Source organism: Cebidichthys violaceus, unplaced genomic scaffold (assembly GCF_023349555.1).
Source record: "Cebidichthys violaceus isolate CVI_PGR_0920_01 unplaced genomic scaffold, fCebVio1.0.p SCAF_10, whole genome shotgun sequence".
Lineage (NCBI taxonomy): Eukaryota > Metazoa > Chordata > Actinopteri > Perciformes > Stichaeidae > Cebidichthys > Cebidichthys violaceus.
In genome coordinates this window covers 1,582,959-1,601,434 of record NW_027176263.1, presented here as the reverse complement: position 1 = coordinate 1,601,434, position 18,476 = coordinate 1,582,959, and the positions used below count along the sequence as shown (strand labels likewise).

General features: G+C 39.4%; 1 protein-coding gene across 2 annotated transcripts in view; it reads right to left on the bottom strand.

Annotated features, from left to right (window-relative positions):
• Positions 1–18,476, bottom strand: part of grid1a (glutamate receptor, ionotropic, delta 1a) — a 195,390-nt gene that overhangs the window by 20,082 nt on the left and 156,832 nt on the right. For both annotated transcript variants that reach the window (XM_068719898.1, XM_068719906.1), the window contains exons 6-9: positions 13,242–13,415; positions 9,954–10,115; positions 9,050–9,169; positions 373–474 (exon numbers count right to left, since the gene is read on the bottom strand). In XM_068719898.1, the coding sequence (XP_068575999.1) occupies positions 373–474; positions 9,050–9,169; positions 9,954–10,115; positions 13,242–13,415 (558 nt within the window). The remainder of the gene's footprint in view (positions 1–372; positions 475–9,049; positions 9,170–9,953; positions 10,116–13,241; positions 13,416–18,476) is intronic.

Sequence of the window (18,476 nt, the reverse complement as noted above, 5' to 3'; positions counted from 1 at the left end):
GGGGCAAATGACTTGATTAAGTGACACCGCCAGGGGAGAGCTGAGCAGAACTTATGTGAATAAATATGGAGCAGGTAAATCATGTGTGAAGAAGAGGGAGAATGAAGAGAGGGGGAGGGAAGTGGCTTTAGCTGCTAGAATTCATGAAGGTGAAGAAAAAAAACTGCTGTCATGTAGAAAACAGAACAAAAAACAGAATTCTTAGTGTTATGTTTAAGGTGTGTATTTCAGAGAAACTATTGCTTAATATGTGGGTGTAAAGAACAACCTATTGAATGTGTTTGCCTCTATACTGTGGTGTTTGTTTTCTTACTCAGATATTTGCCTACTCAGGTCAAGTGTTAACAGATTCATTGTACTCCCACAACTTACCAGTAACGTTACAATCTTCAGCGTCACTCCCTGCATGCCGCTCTCTATCCGACTCTCCTTCAGGCTACCATTCAAACCACGAGTAGAGTCCCAAGACGCCAGCTAATTGGGAGAAAGAAAAAAATCAGATGGATGGGTAAAAGAGATCAAAATGGAGCAGGTCTCTGAGAGACGGAAGGTGCCACCTCATTCATAAATAATGAGTAGCAAGATAACAAAGTGGCCGAGTTGTAAGCAATGTAATCATCCTATCTGCCATTTTCTGACAGTTTGTAGTGACATTCAACACTGAGTGGCCAATGTCTATGCTAAAATCTGTTACCAGGACAACAAGCGCCAGCCATTAGTATGCTATTTGGACCCTCTATTCAAGCTCCACCACTACATGCTGAAATGTATTGTCACACTTTGTAAGCAACACAGAATACTTTACCAGTAATCATATAGATGGAGGTCGTGGTGATGATGATGATGGTGATAATGATGATGATGATGAGGAAGGAGGGAGGAGCAGAATTACAATGTTAAATAATGAGGACTTTAAAGTAGACATGTTCATCCTGTTAAAAAACGCAGAAAAAAATTCAAACACAGAAACAAATTTCACATCAGTTTGAGTTTGTTTTATGAATCTAAACTATCCCTCACCTTTAAATCTCTCATTCCACGCTGTCAACGTTTTGAGCTATGTCTCAAGTCGTGAAGCTGATGTTTGTTAAATTCTTAATCAGTGCTGCAAGCTGGACAAGGATTCTCAAGGATCTGACAAATCATTTGGAGTGGTCAATGAGATTTGAGCTGACAGGACAAGAATGGTGGCTCCGGGCCAAACAACAGGCCGTTTGGGCCACGGCACATCTCAGTCTGCAGCACATGAGCCCCATCGGTAAGGTCCTCATCAACATACCTTTCCCACTGAAACACACTGTACTCCACGACAATGAGAGAGACATCGTTAATAAGCAGATAGATTTTTTATTTTTTATTTCTCAATAAAATTTCTCAATGCAAATGTATCTTTTGTTTTTGTTCTAGCTTTTTTTATTTTGGGATCACTAAATGGTAAACGGACTTGTACAGCACTCCTCTAGTCTTCCGACCACTCAAAGCGCCATTCATCATTCAGCCATTCACACCCATTCATACACTGACGGCAGGGGCCACCGTGCAAGGTGCCCCCTGCCCAGAACTAACATTCATACCCATTCATACACCGTATGGGCACAGTCTACGGGAGAGATTAAATTATTTTTAAAATCTTAATCACTCACTATATGTTACTGCTGCCAAACTATCACTGCTTGAGTTAAAAGGAGATAATTTCTGACTGCATACGTGTCTCATTTTGGCATAATTACATCCAGCTGAATTTGAATGGGCAGTGTGTATGACTCACTTTCGTCAGTCTGGGAAGGTTCATACAAAATGCTGAAAGATTGTTGAGAAGATGGATCTGGACATTTCATTCAATATTAAGTAAAGAACGGTAACATAGATCAAAACCGTGAACAGGAGTAAAGATATTTTTAAGCTTTAAGATTTCATCACAAGTTCTGCTTTGAACTCTTGCTTCATGAAATGTTGAGGCTGCTTTGCTCTTTTACTTGATTGGACATAGGCAGTTGGGTTTGAGCCTGGAAATATCAGTAAAAAAACCCTGCATATTGTCACAATTTTGTATTCATGTGGTGTTCCATAAAATAAAAGCATGTGAAGCAATGAAAGAGACTTGCAAAAAACTTCACTAATAGCTAAGTCTTTTGTTTTTCACAAACCATTGGAAGAGCATGAGATCTTTAAAATACTATAAGTCTTAAAAGTTACACTGCTATGTATAGCCTCACTGCGAACTGCTGGTGAATCATGTTTTAAAGCTTCCAGCTTGTGTGGGTGTACGTAAGCTATTTGCTCCCAATTCAGATTGTCACTCGTGAAATGTTCCTTCCTCCGTCTTTATCTAAGCATTGTGTGAATGTCAACAACATGGAGATTAGTCAGTCATGGAGCTGTTCATTGTAAATAAGGTTATGCAGTATATATTAACAAAGCTGCCCTGAACTTTGCTCAGAAAGCTGTGTTGATTTGATAATGAGTACAATACTGCACCATTCAATTGTAGTAGCTTGTCAACTTGTTCATCTGTGAATGCAGATGTATCCGACTGTGTCCAGCCATGTTCTGTGTGTGTGTGTGTGTGTGTGTGTGTGTGTGTGTGTGTGTGTGTGTGTGTGTGTGTGTGTGTGTAGGGGCAAAATGTCATTCTGCGTTGCCTGCTTCACAGGGGACTATTTTCTCCATGAGCAACTTTGTCCGCCGTGAAAAACACGGAGCAATCTCTGCTCTGTAAACTGAAGAACACTAAAGAGGAACACTTCTACTTCACAGAGCTTTGCACACCAGCACACCAGCACGCCACTGGGAAGGTCACAAACAATACATACAGCACAGCCAAACCACTTGCATATGAACGAGTAACACTTCACTAGACACACTGTGATCTTTGATTGCCAGATTTTCAAGGACATGAGTCTGACACAGGATGTATATTTCTACTGGGAATGGAAGTATTATATAAAAATATGCTTAATGATACATGAAAGAAAAAATAATGTTGGTGCTTGATACAATATCTCTTAAATAAAAAAAAAGCATTTCTAGCTTTTTTCTTTGAAGTGTCAGCTCATTGAGGATTTAAGTTTTAGATAGTCTTCCTTTAAATATGCAAAGCAATCAGTCACCAAGAGTGTACTGTACCTCATGTAAGTGAGATCGAAACATTAGGTTGCTCCCTCCTAAAACTACATGCTTTGTTTTTTTTTTATTCTAAAGCGCAAAGGAGAATATCGAGCCAATGACATTTTTGAAAATCCAGTTTGAATAGTCACAATAATAACAGGGCCGCTATTTAGGTAATGGTTACGGTGCTCAATATCTTAAAATAATCATCTGTAATGGGGATGAGCAAATGTGAATGACTATTTGAAAAGGACAAAGGGATGGAAGTCAAATATCCCTGGATTCATAGCGCCTCAACTGTCTCAATTACAGTATATCCTCAAAATTGTATAGAAAGCGCTCTTTCAAGGAACCATATAAACTGGATCATTATGAACACGGGACAACAGTTTGAGCAATTTGCTGCTATTCTGTTTCTTCTTTTCCCCTTCTAGCAGTGCGTCATGCCACCGATCTTCTTATTGACCCACAATCCTTTGTCTGAAACACCAACTGGATTGACAAGACTGTGCCTGATTGTGGGTTTAAGTGTGCGATGAACCTCTATAATATTAATAATAATAATAATGCATGTCTAGTTGTTAATCTCTGCCTTATTTACCACATAAGGCAGGATTCACTTTATACCACTATGTCAGAAAAAGAGAGTAAAAGAATAAAAAACAGTAACATTCTAAAGAGAAAGGTCCAGAAGGAATGGAAAGGTTGTGTCTAGATGGTGCTCCACAATTGCTGATGGTTAAGGACAGGCATTGACCTTAAATGGTTAAGGTTAGGTCGCTGGGCAGCGAGTCTCCCACGAGTTTTTGCATATTGTGGGTTACTATCTAGCCACGATTAAAAGAAAGAAGAGTAAATGAGATGAGAAGTGAGCTAATTCCTCTTTTTAAAGGAAATCACTCAGAGAAACACAGAATAAGAAAACTGTACCATGACAGTAAAAGCTCTCCATGATCACATTTTTGCTGTTAACCTTCATTCCCGCATGTATTTACTGAAGCAGTTCCCCATACATAGCTTTTAAATATAATGTGTTATCGTGGAGAAAAGACATTATCTGTATCAGTGGTTAGATCAGTGCTGTAAAAGCAGGCAGAGTGATCCTCTACCATCTCAGTATTATCATGTTGCTTAAAAAAGACTGCATGCTTGACAGAAAGAGAGCTGTGGCTGTCGGCTTCAAGTAAGTGTTGCAGTCTAAAAAGAAACTTATGACAGTGAGAAGGACGCAAAATTAATAATAAAACAGTGATTTTCTGATTCTGGTGACTAGGTGATGCTATGCATTTCAAGTGAACTGGATGATGATATGGCTGGTAACTCTATTCCATGATGGATTAGAGCACATGAGAGACAATAAATTAAGATGTGGAGAAATATCATCCACTTAGCTAGTGTGGCAGTAGGAACAACCTACAAACTAGGTTCTGCCACTCAAATGCTTTCCTTTAAATGCAGACTGTGAGAAAACGGAATTGCAAACAATTAAAATTCAGCATATTACAGTGTTACCATGTTTCAAAATGTTGCTTTCATTTAGTTTTCTGCGGCATAATAACTCGACCAGTCTAATATTGTTTTTAATTGGATATGGAAATATGCCATTACTATTTGACCGTGCAAATTTGTAAAATGGAGTAATGAAAATATTTTGGCTCATGTAGCTGCTGCCTCAGTGCTGTTCTTTATCTTCCTGCAGGTGAAAATCCCAGCAGCCAGGGGAGGTTTCAAAAACTGTAGGAGCCAGAGAGTAACTTCCTGAAAGCCAGAAATCTCTGTGCCTGGCAAATTATTCATTGGATCAACAGCCCTATCAACCCCCTGCAGATCTGTTGTTGGCAAGAGAGAAGCACCCTTTAGAGACGATTTAATGCAGGTTTGAGCAATAGCCCAAATACATCAGCGTTGAACAACTGCAGTTGTTAGACGCTGGTAGACGCAACAAGCAAGGTGGCCCATGGAGCCAATGTTACCTCCACCATTACATCCGAATACATCAACGATCACTGGTTGAAGGGATGATGATGGCCAATAAGAAAAATCTCTCCTATCATCCAACTCGCACGGTCGATTGCAATCAAGAGTCAGCCAACTTGGCCCCATAGACTCTATAAAGGCCGTTCTGAAGTGCCAATCAGATGTTGCATACAATTTCATACAATTTCTCTTTGTGCTGCTTAAATGGCATCACCGGTGTTGCGAGTTGCGTTTCTAAAGCCCCTTTAACACAGCCTGTTCAAGACAGGACTGCTGTGCTTTTATTCTGCCTCGCTGTTCTGTATCACATTGTTGCTCTGCTGCTAAGCAGGCAGTGGAGGTTGTCGAATCGACGTCTCTGCAAGCAAGACAGCCGGCATGTCGGGACCACAAACACTAGAGACGGGTGTGTTGCACGTTTTGTTTGGTTCGGTGTAAAAAAGCGTAATGAGGGGTCTTCTTTAGCAGTATTGGATGATCTCTGTATGAAAAAGGGATTATGAGAAAACGTGTCTCTAAGAGCGAAACTGCAATGTGTTACACATGTTGCCTTTCAATAAATTATTCGTTGTCAATTCATGGTATACTGTCTCATCTTTTAATATACAATGTTGTTAAGAACAGCTGAATGAATCAATAATGCTACACCATAAATAGAAGGCTTCAAATAGACCCTGCGATCCGTATCAGCCGATACCGCTTTCAGCAATAAGTGATCGGCCCTGAAAATCCTGATTGGAGCATCCTTACACTCGGCTGGCACCAGAGGAGGAAATGTGAGCGGGCTGTGGTCAATTCATGGCTGCCAGATTTAGCTACGTTCTTGGGAGTTTTGGACTTGGGCTTATTTAGGGTAAGAATCAGCTCCAGTTAGCTGTACTTGGGCTAGCTTTGGGCCAGTGCTGGCAACCAGAATTGGATGCTTGCAGTGATTGGGATATGTTATTCTTTAAATATAGCAAGGATCTAACTACCAGACATACCAGATTTAGGCTGCTTTGGCCATTTTGGGTACCTGGGCAAAGATGGCAATAATCATGTAGTGAGCAACACAAATTACAGGCTCCTTTCAATTTCAAACATTGTCCTGATAATGGTATTGCAGCTGCCTGAGCCACAACAACAGAAGTCATTTCTCAGAACATTTAAACTTGAGGCTGTTTTTCATTTCTTCTATTTGTAAGGCTAATGGCACAGACCTCAGGCAGCCAGGTCATATATTATTTCCAGGACAGGTTAGGCTATTTAGAAATGACATCATATAGCATGTGATAGGCACTATATACCCAATATTTGACGCACTTTGCGACCAGAAAATGTAATAAGAAGAATTTGGAGCTGACCATTTCAGAGACAATGTCCTACATCAAGAAAACAAACATCATTATGATGATATATTTTTTATAGAATAGCAAAAATGTCACTAAAAATGCGATTTGGATTAATGTAATAATGCCAGCACTGCAGACACATTCGAGAGATAACTACTGCATGATGCATGCAAGATGCCTGGCTAGGAGGAACAATTACATACAAGTGAATTGACTTTTCTCCATGAAGAGCTTTGTGTAAGCTGGAAGTCATTAGCAATATCTGCTTAGAGACGAGCTGACACATCAATAAGAGCAAACTGGGAAACCAAAACAACAACAACAGCATCGATCACTCTGCTGCAGCACTGGATGGTGGAGAAAACTCACAGTAGCCATCCAGGAAATAGTATTTCAGTCTTCATTACAGTGTCTAACCAGAAAGACGCCTCATCTAAGAGCTATCAGGCTGGGGAGAAAATGGACTGAATGCAGATAAACGATGATGGAGAGGGAGGAAACCAGGGCTGAAAAATGGGGAGAAAGGGTTAGGGAAGAAGAGAAGAAGGGAGCAGAGAGGACAGGATGGGAGATGAGATGAGAGGAAAAGATAAAAGAGGGACGAGAGAGGGAGAAAATGAGCTAGGCTCTGAGAGGTGGATGTGGGTCGGGGGGGGGGGGGGCGCGACGACATTAAATCACTGTTACACTGCACTCAAAGAAACACATAGACCTGACAACATGATAGCATAGTACGTTGCAGAGGTGGCCTTTCTTGATGGACATCATTTTTACACAACGTAAGCATTGTATATATAAACATCCTATATAGAGAACCGAGAGGAGATGTACATGACTACATTGTGCCTGTTTTTTTCACAGTAAATGGTTCTGTCAATTGTAAATATATGTACACACACATGTCAGGTAATGAACAGCTGCACTGAATGCATTTGTCATCCCATTACCTGGCCTTGCTGTCCCCTTCTCCTCTAATAATTTTGAGATACAAGCACCCACATATTAGTGTGCTCCCTGGCCTCTGTTGACTGCTTGCCTGGCTGGATGCTCTTAGTGACTGAGATCCAAAGCAATACATGTTAGTGTGTTAATGTGCTCTGGGGCTCCGCTGTTTGTGTGTGGCTCTCTGTGTCTAAATGTGTGACTCTGCTGGTGTTCATGAAAGTGTATGTATGTTCCTGTGCGTGTGTGTAAACACATGGCACTGCATGCAGTGCGTCTCTTCCCAGCTAATGCTAATGGCCACATTATGATGAATTAGCTTCATGATTTCAGTTAGGCTGAGTGGTGATTAAATCTTCATTACCGCTTCTGGTCAGTCCTGCTCTACATAGATTGCCAAGAAACTCAATTCCTCTTCATTCTGCAAGAAGTCCCTGACTGAATCAGGACATCCACGGCGACAAACAAATTACAGCTAAGAGAAGAGTCCACAAATAATGCTCTCAATCTTTCACTGCAACACTCAAAGAACAGACCAGTTTCTCAGTCAAGACTTCATGATCAGTTCATACAGCCTGCTTGTTATTTTTAAAATGTCTATGCTCAACCCGCAACCACAGAAGACATATTCTCTGACAAAAGTCAAAGGTGAAGTGGTATGTTTTGTTTTTGCAAATACAAACACACTTGTTTGTGAGTAAAGTTTATTTATTCTAAAGGTCAGGTGATCCAAGCTGGGATATGTTGGTGTGGTGAAATGGAAGATTATAGCAGACTGATCTGGTTAATTCAGGATCTCCACTAGAGGGCAACCTGACACCTGACACCTCCCTGCCAAATGTTACGCACAGCAACCAAGGGTTCTCAGAAATCAGAGTAAAGCTGATTCCAATCTAGTTAATTTATTGAATTCACCGGACATCCCAGAAAGAAAGAAACGCAGGATCTTGAACATTAGGATTAAGAACCAGTGGTCTATGAAAAAATATTACAAGCAAAAACAATGGACGGTTGGATGCCTTTCAGTATTTTTTCCTATCAGGCACTCTAATGGACCCCTATGATTTCTACTGGAAGTGGTACTTAATTCTGATGCTTGAGGACAGGTGTCCTGCAGGTCTTTTTACCTCTCTGGTAGTAAATCAGCCACAGCTTGCATAATAGGCTATTAGAGAGGAACTAAAACCTGCAAGACACCAGTTCTTAAGGACTGGAATTGAGTACCTACACTTAAGAGGTTTGCAGGGGGGGATTTTAGAAAATGAGAAATAGTTTAATTTCACTGTTATTTCTCTCCTCACACAGTAAGTGGTCACATTGAGACAATGTTTTAGAAAAGCTATTTTCATCAGTGGTTTCACAGTACCTGCTGTTTCCTCAACACATACAGAATGGACAGTTATGTAAGTCAGTGGAAAATTGCATCTACCAAGAAAAAGCTTCTGAAATGAAGTTCTGTTCAGAAGCTCTAATCGAATTGTCTGTGGTCTAATGCATACAGTATATAACTGGCACAGTTGCTTAACTTTGTGAAATGAGAAAGGAATACTACTGTAGATTACAATCCAGTACGCTAGATAATAGCACAGCTACACAGTTATTTCTGACATACCCTAAGGAGCTACAGGAGGCTAAGGAAAATATATATATATATGAGTGTATATATAGTATAAATTATATTTTGGACTCACTCGTTTCACATCTTTCCCAAATGTCTCACTGTAGCTGGTTCCAAGAATCTCAAATTGCACATGGGAATTAGAGCCTTCAGCGCGGAAGTCCATCATTCCTGTCAGGCCACTGATCCGTCCCTGTAGCGACAACAGGCAGAACAAAGTTACTGTTTAAGATGTCACAAAGACAGTAGCATTAGCAGTGATGTCTGGTGTTTAATTGCATTCGTGTTTCTGTCCCGTAGGTGTAAGCGAAGATAAATAGCCTGCAAGCATTAATTAGCACATGCACTAAGCTCCTTTGTACATTAAATGTATCATCACAATTTAGTATAATTAAATGTTTGCATTGATTGAATTCACTTTCGTCGTCGGTGAGGTAAAATCACCTTTCATGACAAATTCTGGTCATTTTTTTTATTAGGTTCGAAATGTGCGGGAATCAAATGAATTTAATCTAGTTGATGTTCAAATTGAATGACGTCAACACAACAATATGACAAGAGCATCTCTTCTTCATGTCCCGCTCGGTCATCTTACTGTATGTCACACTTGAGATTAAACCAGCATGACTTTGCAACAATGAAAAATTCCATTATCAGAATGAGATGGATGAAACCAAGGCACTTTATAGGATGGAGCCTTATTTCATTGAGAACACAGAGAGGGTTCTACACAAGCAAGTTCAGAATCTGCTGCAAATCTATCCTGGAGAAACAAATGAATTTGAATCTGATGAAAGTTCCCAGCAGGGATAATAGTGGTTCACTGGAGTGTTTGACTGAATACATCTTTTTTTTTGTACATACCTATCAATTCAATCCTCAATTTTGCAGAAGCTATCGTTCAACATTTCTTACAAAACGGCATTATAAAGCAGCAGCTTTGTTAAGAAAGAAAAAAGTGGTTCCAACTCAAATACCTTTTGGATGGTGTCCAACATAGACCATCCTCCATTCCATGGCTTAGTGGACTTCCTCATGCAGTTAAGGCTGGCCATACTGTGCCACTTCCTGTCCTCCAGTTTTCTGTAGAAGGCGTTGGCTAGCATCAAAACACTGTCATACAGGTAGAGATTGGACACCTGTTGGAGTCAAAAACAAGCAGTTTCAATAAATGCATTCTCGGATTTTGTTGTCATTGTTTGTGCAATGATACATAGAACCGAACGCAAACTTTGGATACAATAAAGAAAAGCAATATTAGTTTTTTGGGCTCCAAGAAATAGAACACAGCCCCATGGTGAACCCTTATGTGTGAAGCAGTGACACAAAAGCACTTGTTTTTCAGTCCGGTGCTGTGAGGTTTGATGGTGAAATACAAAAAAAAAATTGTCAGTGGGGAATAAAAGCTTGTCTACTTGCTTGGAGAAAGAATGGAAAGCATTGCAACAACTGGCGAGCAGTTTTTTTATTTTGTCTGTCAACGTTACGGTTGTCTTTTGGTGTCGAGATGGAGACACTTTCTCATTTACGTTGAAAGATAACAAAGTGAAGTCATCAGCAACCTCCTTCTGATTGTCCACATGTTTACACTTGCAGGAAACATTCTGGAAAAGCACTGAGGTTGATTTGCTGAACAATCAGAGGGTTGTACTGATACAACAGGAGTCAAAGGTGTAATCTGAAATCAAGAGAGTGGCAAAACTAAAATTATTTCTGGTTCAATCATCCTCCGTCAAATGCATTTCAGTCCAACTGTCCCCCTCTGACTTCAGTGCACCCTGCCACTGTCACCCATGTCTACCCCTCCTGTCTTAGTGTGACAGTGGATTTGATAGGTCCTCTGGGTCAAGTCAAGTCAAATTCTCCCACAACAGAAGATCCATGGAAGCAATACTCACTGCCACTCCAGGCATTCAGTTCATGACACCTTTAGACTTCAGTCCAAGCCTCTCAGTGGTAGGACATCACACAAGTCAAGTTTACTTGCCTTAAGGTCACTCAGTCAGGAGCAAAGACCACATGTAATGCAATGCAGTAGCTCTGGATATCTGAGGTTAGACCACAGCTGAGTGCCTGTGAAAGGGATTAGAGCAGGAAAGGCATTGCAATCTCCTCAGCGTAACTATTCTGATGAATGCTCGACATGCCATTACCCGATATTTAACCCTCTTTCATGTGAATTATTGAAAACTGTGGGTACACACGCCACATGGTTTTTGCCATCTGTCCGGAGTATGAATAAAAAAGGAAAATTAACGTTTCATTAGAGCTACGGGGAACTCAGCTATAACACTCCAGATGGATTAAACAAAAGAAAGGTTTAAGAGGTGTAAGGAGGCACTCTTAACGCACTATAGAAAGCATTTTACTGTGAAAATCCAAATAAGGAAATGGCATTGTGCAATAGTAGATACATTACAAAGCTGTGATTGTGCTAAAGGGCATATCTTCCTTTATTGACTCTCATTGGCATACAGAATTTACCTTAGCTTCGGTTCCTGGTTAACAAATTCTTAGCATAATGTAAACTCTTTAAGAGCGTAGAGTACTGGTGCTCAGTAATTTATTAACAAATAAAATGTTGTTTTTAGGCTATCTACCATTTGGATATGTGCAGTTTCAAATAGATTTGCACGTTAATGGAAAAACAAGCTTTTACTTAGATTCAAACTATATATTACTCTGTTTTTGCCAGTTATTTCCCAGTCCCACTGAGCTCAAGTCATTTATATTCATGGACAATCATGTCCCTTGTAATTGCCTTATCTGGGGAATTTAATCTATATTCAGTTCCATACATAATCAGTTAATATTTTTATTCATGTGCACTTGGCAGATGCTTCTCTGTACCATCTTACACCATGGCTGCATGCTGTAAAGTTTGAAAATGTTAAAAACATGTGATCCAGCAGGACTGATGTTCATAATCCATTAGAGCACATGTGCCGTACACAGAACTAAAAAAACAACAACAACACATTTAGCTTGTTTTATGGTTCTGCCACTCCGGCTGATAACAAGTGTTCATCCTGTCGGCTGCTGGAGAAAGTGGATGAAACATGGCGGCTGTTGCTGAAGCACAACGTTGCTGTCCTATAAATACTCGCAACAAAAGGGAAACGAATAACAAGAAAAATACGACCTTGCCATTGGTCAAATATTTAATACACCTAATTCATCATCCTGCTTCCATGTTGTACATTAGTCATTGAAAACAGCTTATGTTGGTGAATCTGTGACTGGTTTCTAACATACTGTTCATTTGTATGGACAGTGGAGAATTTAGAGAGGTTTGAGAATTTCCTTTGTATGTCTTGATACTTTTTCTTTGAAATTGTATGTGAAGAAAAACAGATTGAATTCAAACTGACCACAGAGATTACAAACCTTTTACAGCGACATTTCAAGCCTACAGCAACTCAAAAGCTGGAATCGTGGTATCACTAAACATTTTGAAATAAATAAAATTGAAAAATAAATTGGTCACGGTTAAAACGATGCATGTTTTTCCCTGTCTGCACTCAGAGCATGTTGTATTGTGTCACAACATAAACTAACAATTATTATGTCCTTCATGTTTAAAAAAACAGGGCTAAAACTTTTTTTAGTAAAATGCTCTTCATTCCTGATGTGTTTTTCTGTTTAGAGGATTATAAAAAAAACAAGGTGTGTTTTGGGAAGGGAACCTTTTTGTGGCAGATTTTATTTGTAGAACCTCGAAGACAAAGTTCTTTATTTGAAATATGAAATGAAGAAGTAACAGTATGTTCATATAGATACATATTTCACCCCTGAAAAGGTATGTTTATTGTCTCTGGAGTTGGGCACTTTTATGCACATGCCAGAATAAATCACTAACTAACCTCTGGCAAAAAGGTTGTTTTTGATCCTGTTTGTGTTTACTTGTTATTTAGAAGGATTTTTTGTCAACAGTTCTCAATATTATTGGGCATAGGGTTAGGCCAGGGACAACATAATAAGAGATTATTATTGTCCATAATGTTCTTTTTTCATAAATCACTGCAGTAACTTTAATGAAAAATATCTGCCACATGTCAATTGCCTATTCCCATCTATATTTTTTGAATGCATATTTTGCATATTTTAATGTCACTGTTTATCCAGTCCTCTGAAAATAATTCTTAAGATTTTTTTTGATAAAACAAAATGTATAGGATTGTGAAGCCATGGCTGACATGATGATGTGATCTAACTGACTGTATTTCAGGAGCTTCAGCAGTAAATCTTTAAGTGTGTTTTATTACCTCCAGGGACTGCAGATAGCCTTCCTGCGGGTCGCAGAGCAGGGAGGAGATCCGATGATTGTTCCTCATACAGCGGACATTGGTGTCTCTCCACAATGGGAAGATCTGACGAATGATGGTCATCCTCCCCAGAGAGCTGTGAACCAGCTCCATGATGTCTGCATCACTCACCTCCTGAATATGAAGACAACGTGAGGACTTTAGTTTAACACATATTTCCCTTTGATCTTAATGAGATTTTTTTGCACAGCAGGGAATCATGACAAAAAGTTAATTTTGAATTTTTTTTGACAAGCAGTTTTTCTGAGTGGAAATTTGGATAAGAAACAACACCTCAGAGGGGTTTGCGTTGGCTGTGTCTGCTTCTTGAGCAATTGAAATATCAGATGACACATTTGGGGGTTACAGAGCAATTAGACACAAGATTAAGTGACGTAGTTCCAAAAAGTAAAATGGAAACAAATGTTAGAGCCTAGGGACAGAAATATCAACTTTTGAATATTTTCTTTATTTGTTGCCGTTTGTAGGACACAAATCCAGTATATACTGTATTCAAAATGATCAACTAAAGCCTAATTCACGTATCATTTCTGTCCAAACATTGGTTTATTTTATAGTTAACCCTATTCAAAAACCACCCGAAATTCACATTTTGATCACCTGCTATTGTCACATGTCATTTTCAAGTTAGTATTCATCACCTAGGAAACTCTCTTATTTTGTTATTCACATTAGATTGACAAATTAATGAACATTTCAAGTATATCCTTCACGATAATAGTGCCGGTGACCCGTTGGCCCTCTTCTATGAGGGGATACGTGTGTGGAGTGTCGGTGGAGATCTACACTGTGAAGGGTCAGATCAATATTCATGAGACATTGAGCGACCTGCTTGTCTCCAGAGCGGGACAATGGTCAATGCTGAGGCAGACAGTCGGTCTCTTGGGAAACGTTGAGTTCATACACTATCTGACAATAAAGCTGTGAGGTTACTGTCGGGTCAAAACTTAAGCAGCTCTGGGCTGATATAATCCTTAACCACACATGCCTGAATCCATGCTTCTTATCTGTTTTCCTTATCAGATGTTTAGATCTCTCCGTTTTGCATCGACCTCTGTTGTTACTGCTGGTCTCTGTCCTCCCTCACTGTTGATATCTTCTTACTCTGTATGTTTACCTTTTTTCAGCCGACAGTCAATCTTGCAATTTTTCACATGATTTGTACAAAATAAGGGTTTAACATTTCAACCGCGTTTCTCTTTCTGCCTTTTTGTCATGTGCATATCTCATGTCATTTCCATATTTCTATTTTCAATGCAAAACCGCTTAATGGCAAGCAAACCAAATTGATTATATGAATTCTTTCAACCAGAGCCAGTATTCCCAGATCTTTCATCTGTGTACAGCGTTAGTAAAACACTCCTCAGGTAATTCTAGCTAATTTAGTTTCATCCTCTGAATCTTTTTCTGACTCAGTCAGGTGGAAATTATGAATATTCATAAGTTGCCGTGACACATTAATCAGATGAATTATGCCGTATGGTTCACGGAGTCAAACCCTCACGTCCAAGCTAATAACTTCCAGTGCCACCAAGTCAAAGTGTTCTGTCACCATCACGGGTGACATTTATGTCATAACCTGACCCGGCAATGACACTGACCAATGGGACACGGTTGACGTGCCGTTTTAACTCTGTTTGAGGAGAAAGCACAGACGACATGATATATTTCACTTGTACAATATTCACCCAAAAACTTCCCCTGACCTCTGACTACAATGGTCAGCCCATGGATTTTAGAAACTCTAGAGAGGCATTATCAATGTAAATGGTCTACTGTATGTGATTTATGATAGCACATTGAATCACAATATTACTTCTTAACTGTCTGGTCACAAGCATATAACATCATAAACTGCTTTTAATATATAGCGTTATCACAGAATCACTTTAGGCGTTAAGCACCTTGGAGGTAACCAGCTCAAATTTCTGAACGGATACAATCCAGAGCGGCCAAAATGCATTCACAAATCAAGTTCAGATGACAGATTATCCTCTGTGTGCTGCTCAGTCACTGTCATTAATCATTCACAAGAAATAAATTGAAAAAAATTGCCGGTAATTATGACAACGATTTAATTAGAAGTTAAGGGGCTTTTTGAATCTGCAGGCAACTAAATTGAGAAGTAATGGGACTCAAGGAAGTAGCGCAAAGCACAGTGTGTATGACAATAATTTGAGCTGTACAAGACTCAAGTGAGTCTTTTTTATGTGCTTTCAGTGTTGAGAAAAATGTAATTAGTTGGGCAGAAAATGACCTCAAGATAACTTTATTATCCAGTTGATAGAACCGGATAATTGGTGTCCTATTGTCCTTTTGCAATGGAGAAAAAAAAAAAGACATCACAAAGCTCAAATAACACAAGGCACTCTGCTGAGTTGTGATACTCTGACTTAAGTGATCTTTGTTGTAATTTCCAGTATATCAACGCTTATATGAAATTTAAGCTTTCCTCTTCAGCATCAAACCATAGAAATGATAACGCCGTAAATTATGCAAATAGTTTCACAATTAAATCAAGGCCATTTCCTATTCAGGATGTGCCGTTGTGTTGAAAATTGATCATTCATCAAGAATTGCCCACAGAATCAAATGAATAACGTATGGCAGAGAGAGTAGAGGCCCATGTAAAAGACACTGCTGTTATATTGTATAATAAAAAGTACAGCCATCACTGATTTGCATTTAGTATTTATAACATGTATAGAGGCTGGAGTTTTACAATACACCAGATCTATAGTGCTTACATGTACAAGGATGTCTTGTCTAGCATAATTATCTGCAATCATATGCATGTTTGCCTTGTAATGTACTGTGCAAGTGATAAATCAGACTAAGATTACATATATAATGAAGAAGGTCAATAAACTGTAGGAAACATTCACTCAGGTTACTGTGTAACCACACAGACCTGCATTAGCAGCTGCACACTTTTTTGATGGTTGTTTAATCCTCAAACTGCTATGTTGCTATGCTAATAATAAATCAGCTATGTTTTATTGGCTTCATTAACAATAGTCTCAAGCACTGCTAGTAAAAACTCACAACAGCTGATTTAGTGGCACTATGTTACTTAACCAGCCACTCAAAGTAGTTATTTCTCATAAAATATCCAATGGTGGGTGTATCATTGTCAACCGTAGAATACCACAAGTTCATGGCTTTTAAATTGCTTGAAATGTGTTTCAGTCACTGCTACTTGTTTCCAATTAAATATCAATGAATTAGAATAGTTGCATTCAGTTAATCATATGTATGCGCATCCTCTAGCACATATCACCACTACTTAAAATACTGAAAAAGAAAGGCAGTAGACTGGCCGCTCACAGGTCATGATCTCTTGAACGGTAAGGAATTTAAATTCAACTGAAACAAAGGAAGGACCATTTGCAATAACATGAGGCCCGAGCAGACGGAAATGCAACGCAATTTCATGCCAAATTGCACTGCACCATCTGATCTGCATCAACATAACATTAGCTGCACCAACCAACTCTATGCCAGTCGGTTTCTTTCGAGGCAAAAAAAAATCATCATTCCAGCTGGAGAGCCGAAGCATTGACTTGAACCTCTACGTGGATAGCTCCGTGATTGTGTTAGCACTTAAGATTAGATTGCTGCTTAATTGGAACAAGACATACCAAATGCGACATCAGGTGGAATGACATGTATATAATTACATGAATTAATAAATGAATGTGCTTATTTTTAAAGTACAGTGCAACTATGTAAACTTCCCATTACCCAGCTCATTGTTCATGCAGTGTAGTGCAGTGTTTAATCTATATGCGAGTTGGTTTTGGGGGGTTGTATTGCCATGATGGAACGAAACATCTCAGCCTGGAGGTGCAGTGAGTCCTATTCAATGAGACATGCTGTGTGTGATTTGACACAAAATGACTGTAACTGCGGTAACATTTAGATAAGGTGGTTAGTGGAGGGAGTCGCCTGTCTGGGGTCCTTTAGATTTATGACCATGAAGGAGGATGTCTCCTGTGGTCACCATTTGTGGGTTAGTACATCATTTCTTGACATCTGAATTGGGTTTCTGTATGGATTCTCATTGTAGTTAATGGTACAAAGAATCTGAACAGCGAATCCAGGGTTTTGATAAATGCGATGCTATACAGTACTAATCAATAAGCTAATTGGAATATATATATATATATATATATATATATATATATATATATATATATATATATATTTATTTTTTAAAGCGGCCTCTTCGGTAATCCACCTTTCTGTTCCAAAGTCTGGTATGCCGGCAATTGGGTCAGAAAAAAAGGGTTTCCATCTCAGTTGCTTGACGGGCAGTTACCCAAGACATCAGTCATATTATGACTGTCCTCGTCGACTCTGTCTGTCACAGCAGACACAGCGACCTAATCCATCAAACATTCTGAGGTGTCACCGCCCCGCCTTTGAAGGGAAAAAAACCAAACAACAAATTCTCCCAGAATGTGCAATCCATCTGAGTCCACTAGACAGTGTCAGAGGCAGACAACCTTCTGGGTGCTGGCAGCTGCTGCACCCTGGTTTTGTTTAGGGAGACGCACGTCCGCCTGTTGTCCCCACGCCCGCCTGTCGTCCTCACGCCCTCCTGTCGTCCTCATGCCCTCCTGCTCACATCAAGCTGCACTTCTTACACTAAATTTAAAAGCTATTTTCTCTTCTTTTTTTTTTTTTAAACATCATGTTGGTCATTTGTGTGTTGAGTAAGTTTCGTACCCTGAGGGCCACTGAGTATCCTGAACTGTGTGCCACTCAAACCCACTCCTTTGGTTTTAAAAAGCGATATTGTCAGTCTCAAACTGAAATGTTTGCAACTGAAGAAAAGTTTGCTGAGAGAAAAGTTCATCGTTTTGAACTCAAACACTTTGCTTTTCATTGATTTTACATATTTAGAATGTTTTATAATGTATTCTGTGGGTCTGGATGGAGCTCTGTCAAGTCTGAAAAAATGACAAACCGATGATGTCAGGGAAGGTCTAATAAAACTACTATTGGGATGCAAAGTGGGGGGAAACTGTTGTTTTGGAGTTTGGCCTAAGTACTAAAGGTCAGGATATCTCGGCCTCTGATGCATCCTGCAACGTTATGCTAGTGTGATTTTAAATTGTGGACTAAACTGAGTACATCCATGTGTGATTAACAGCCGTCAAACTAATACCT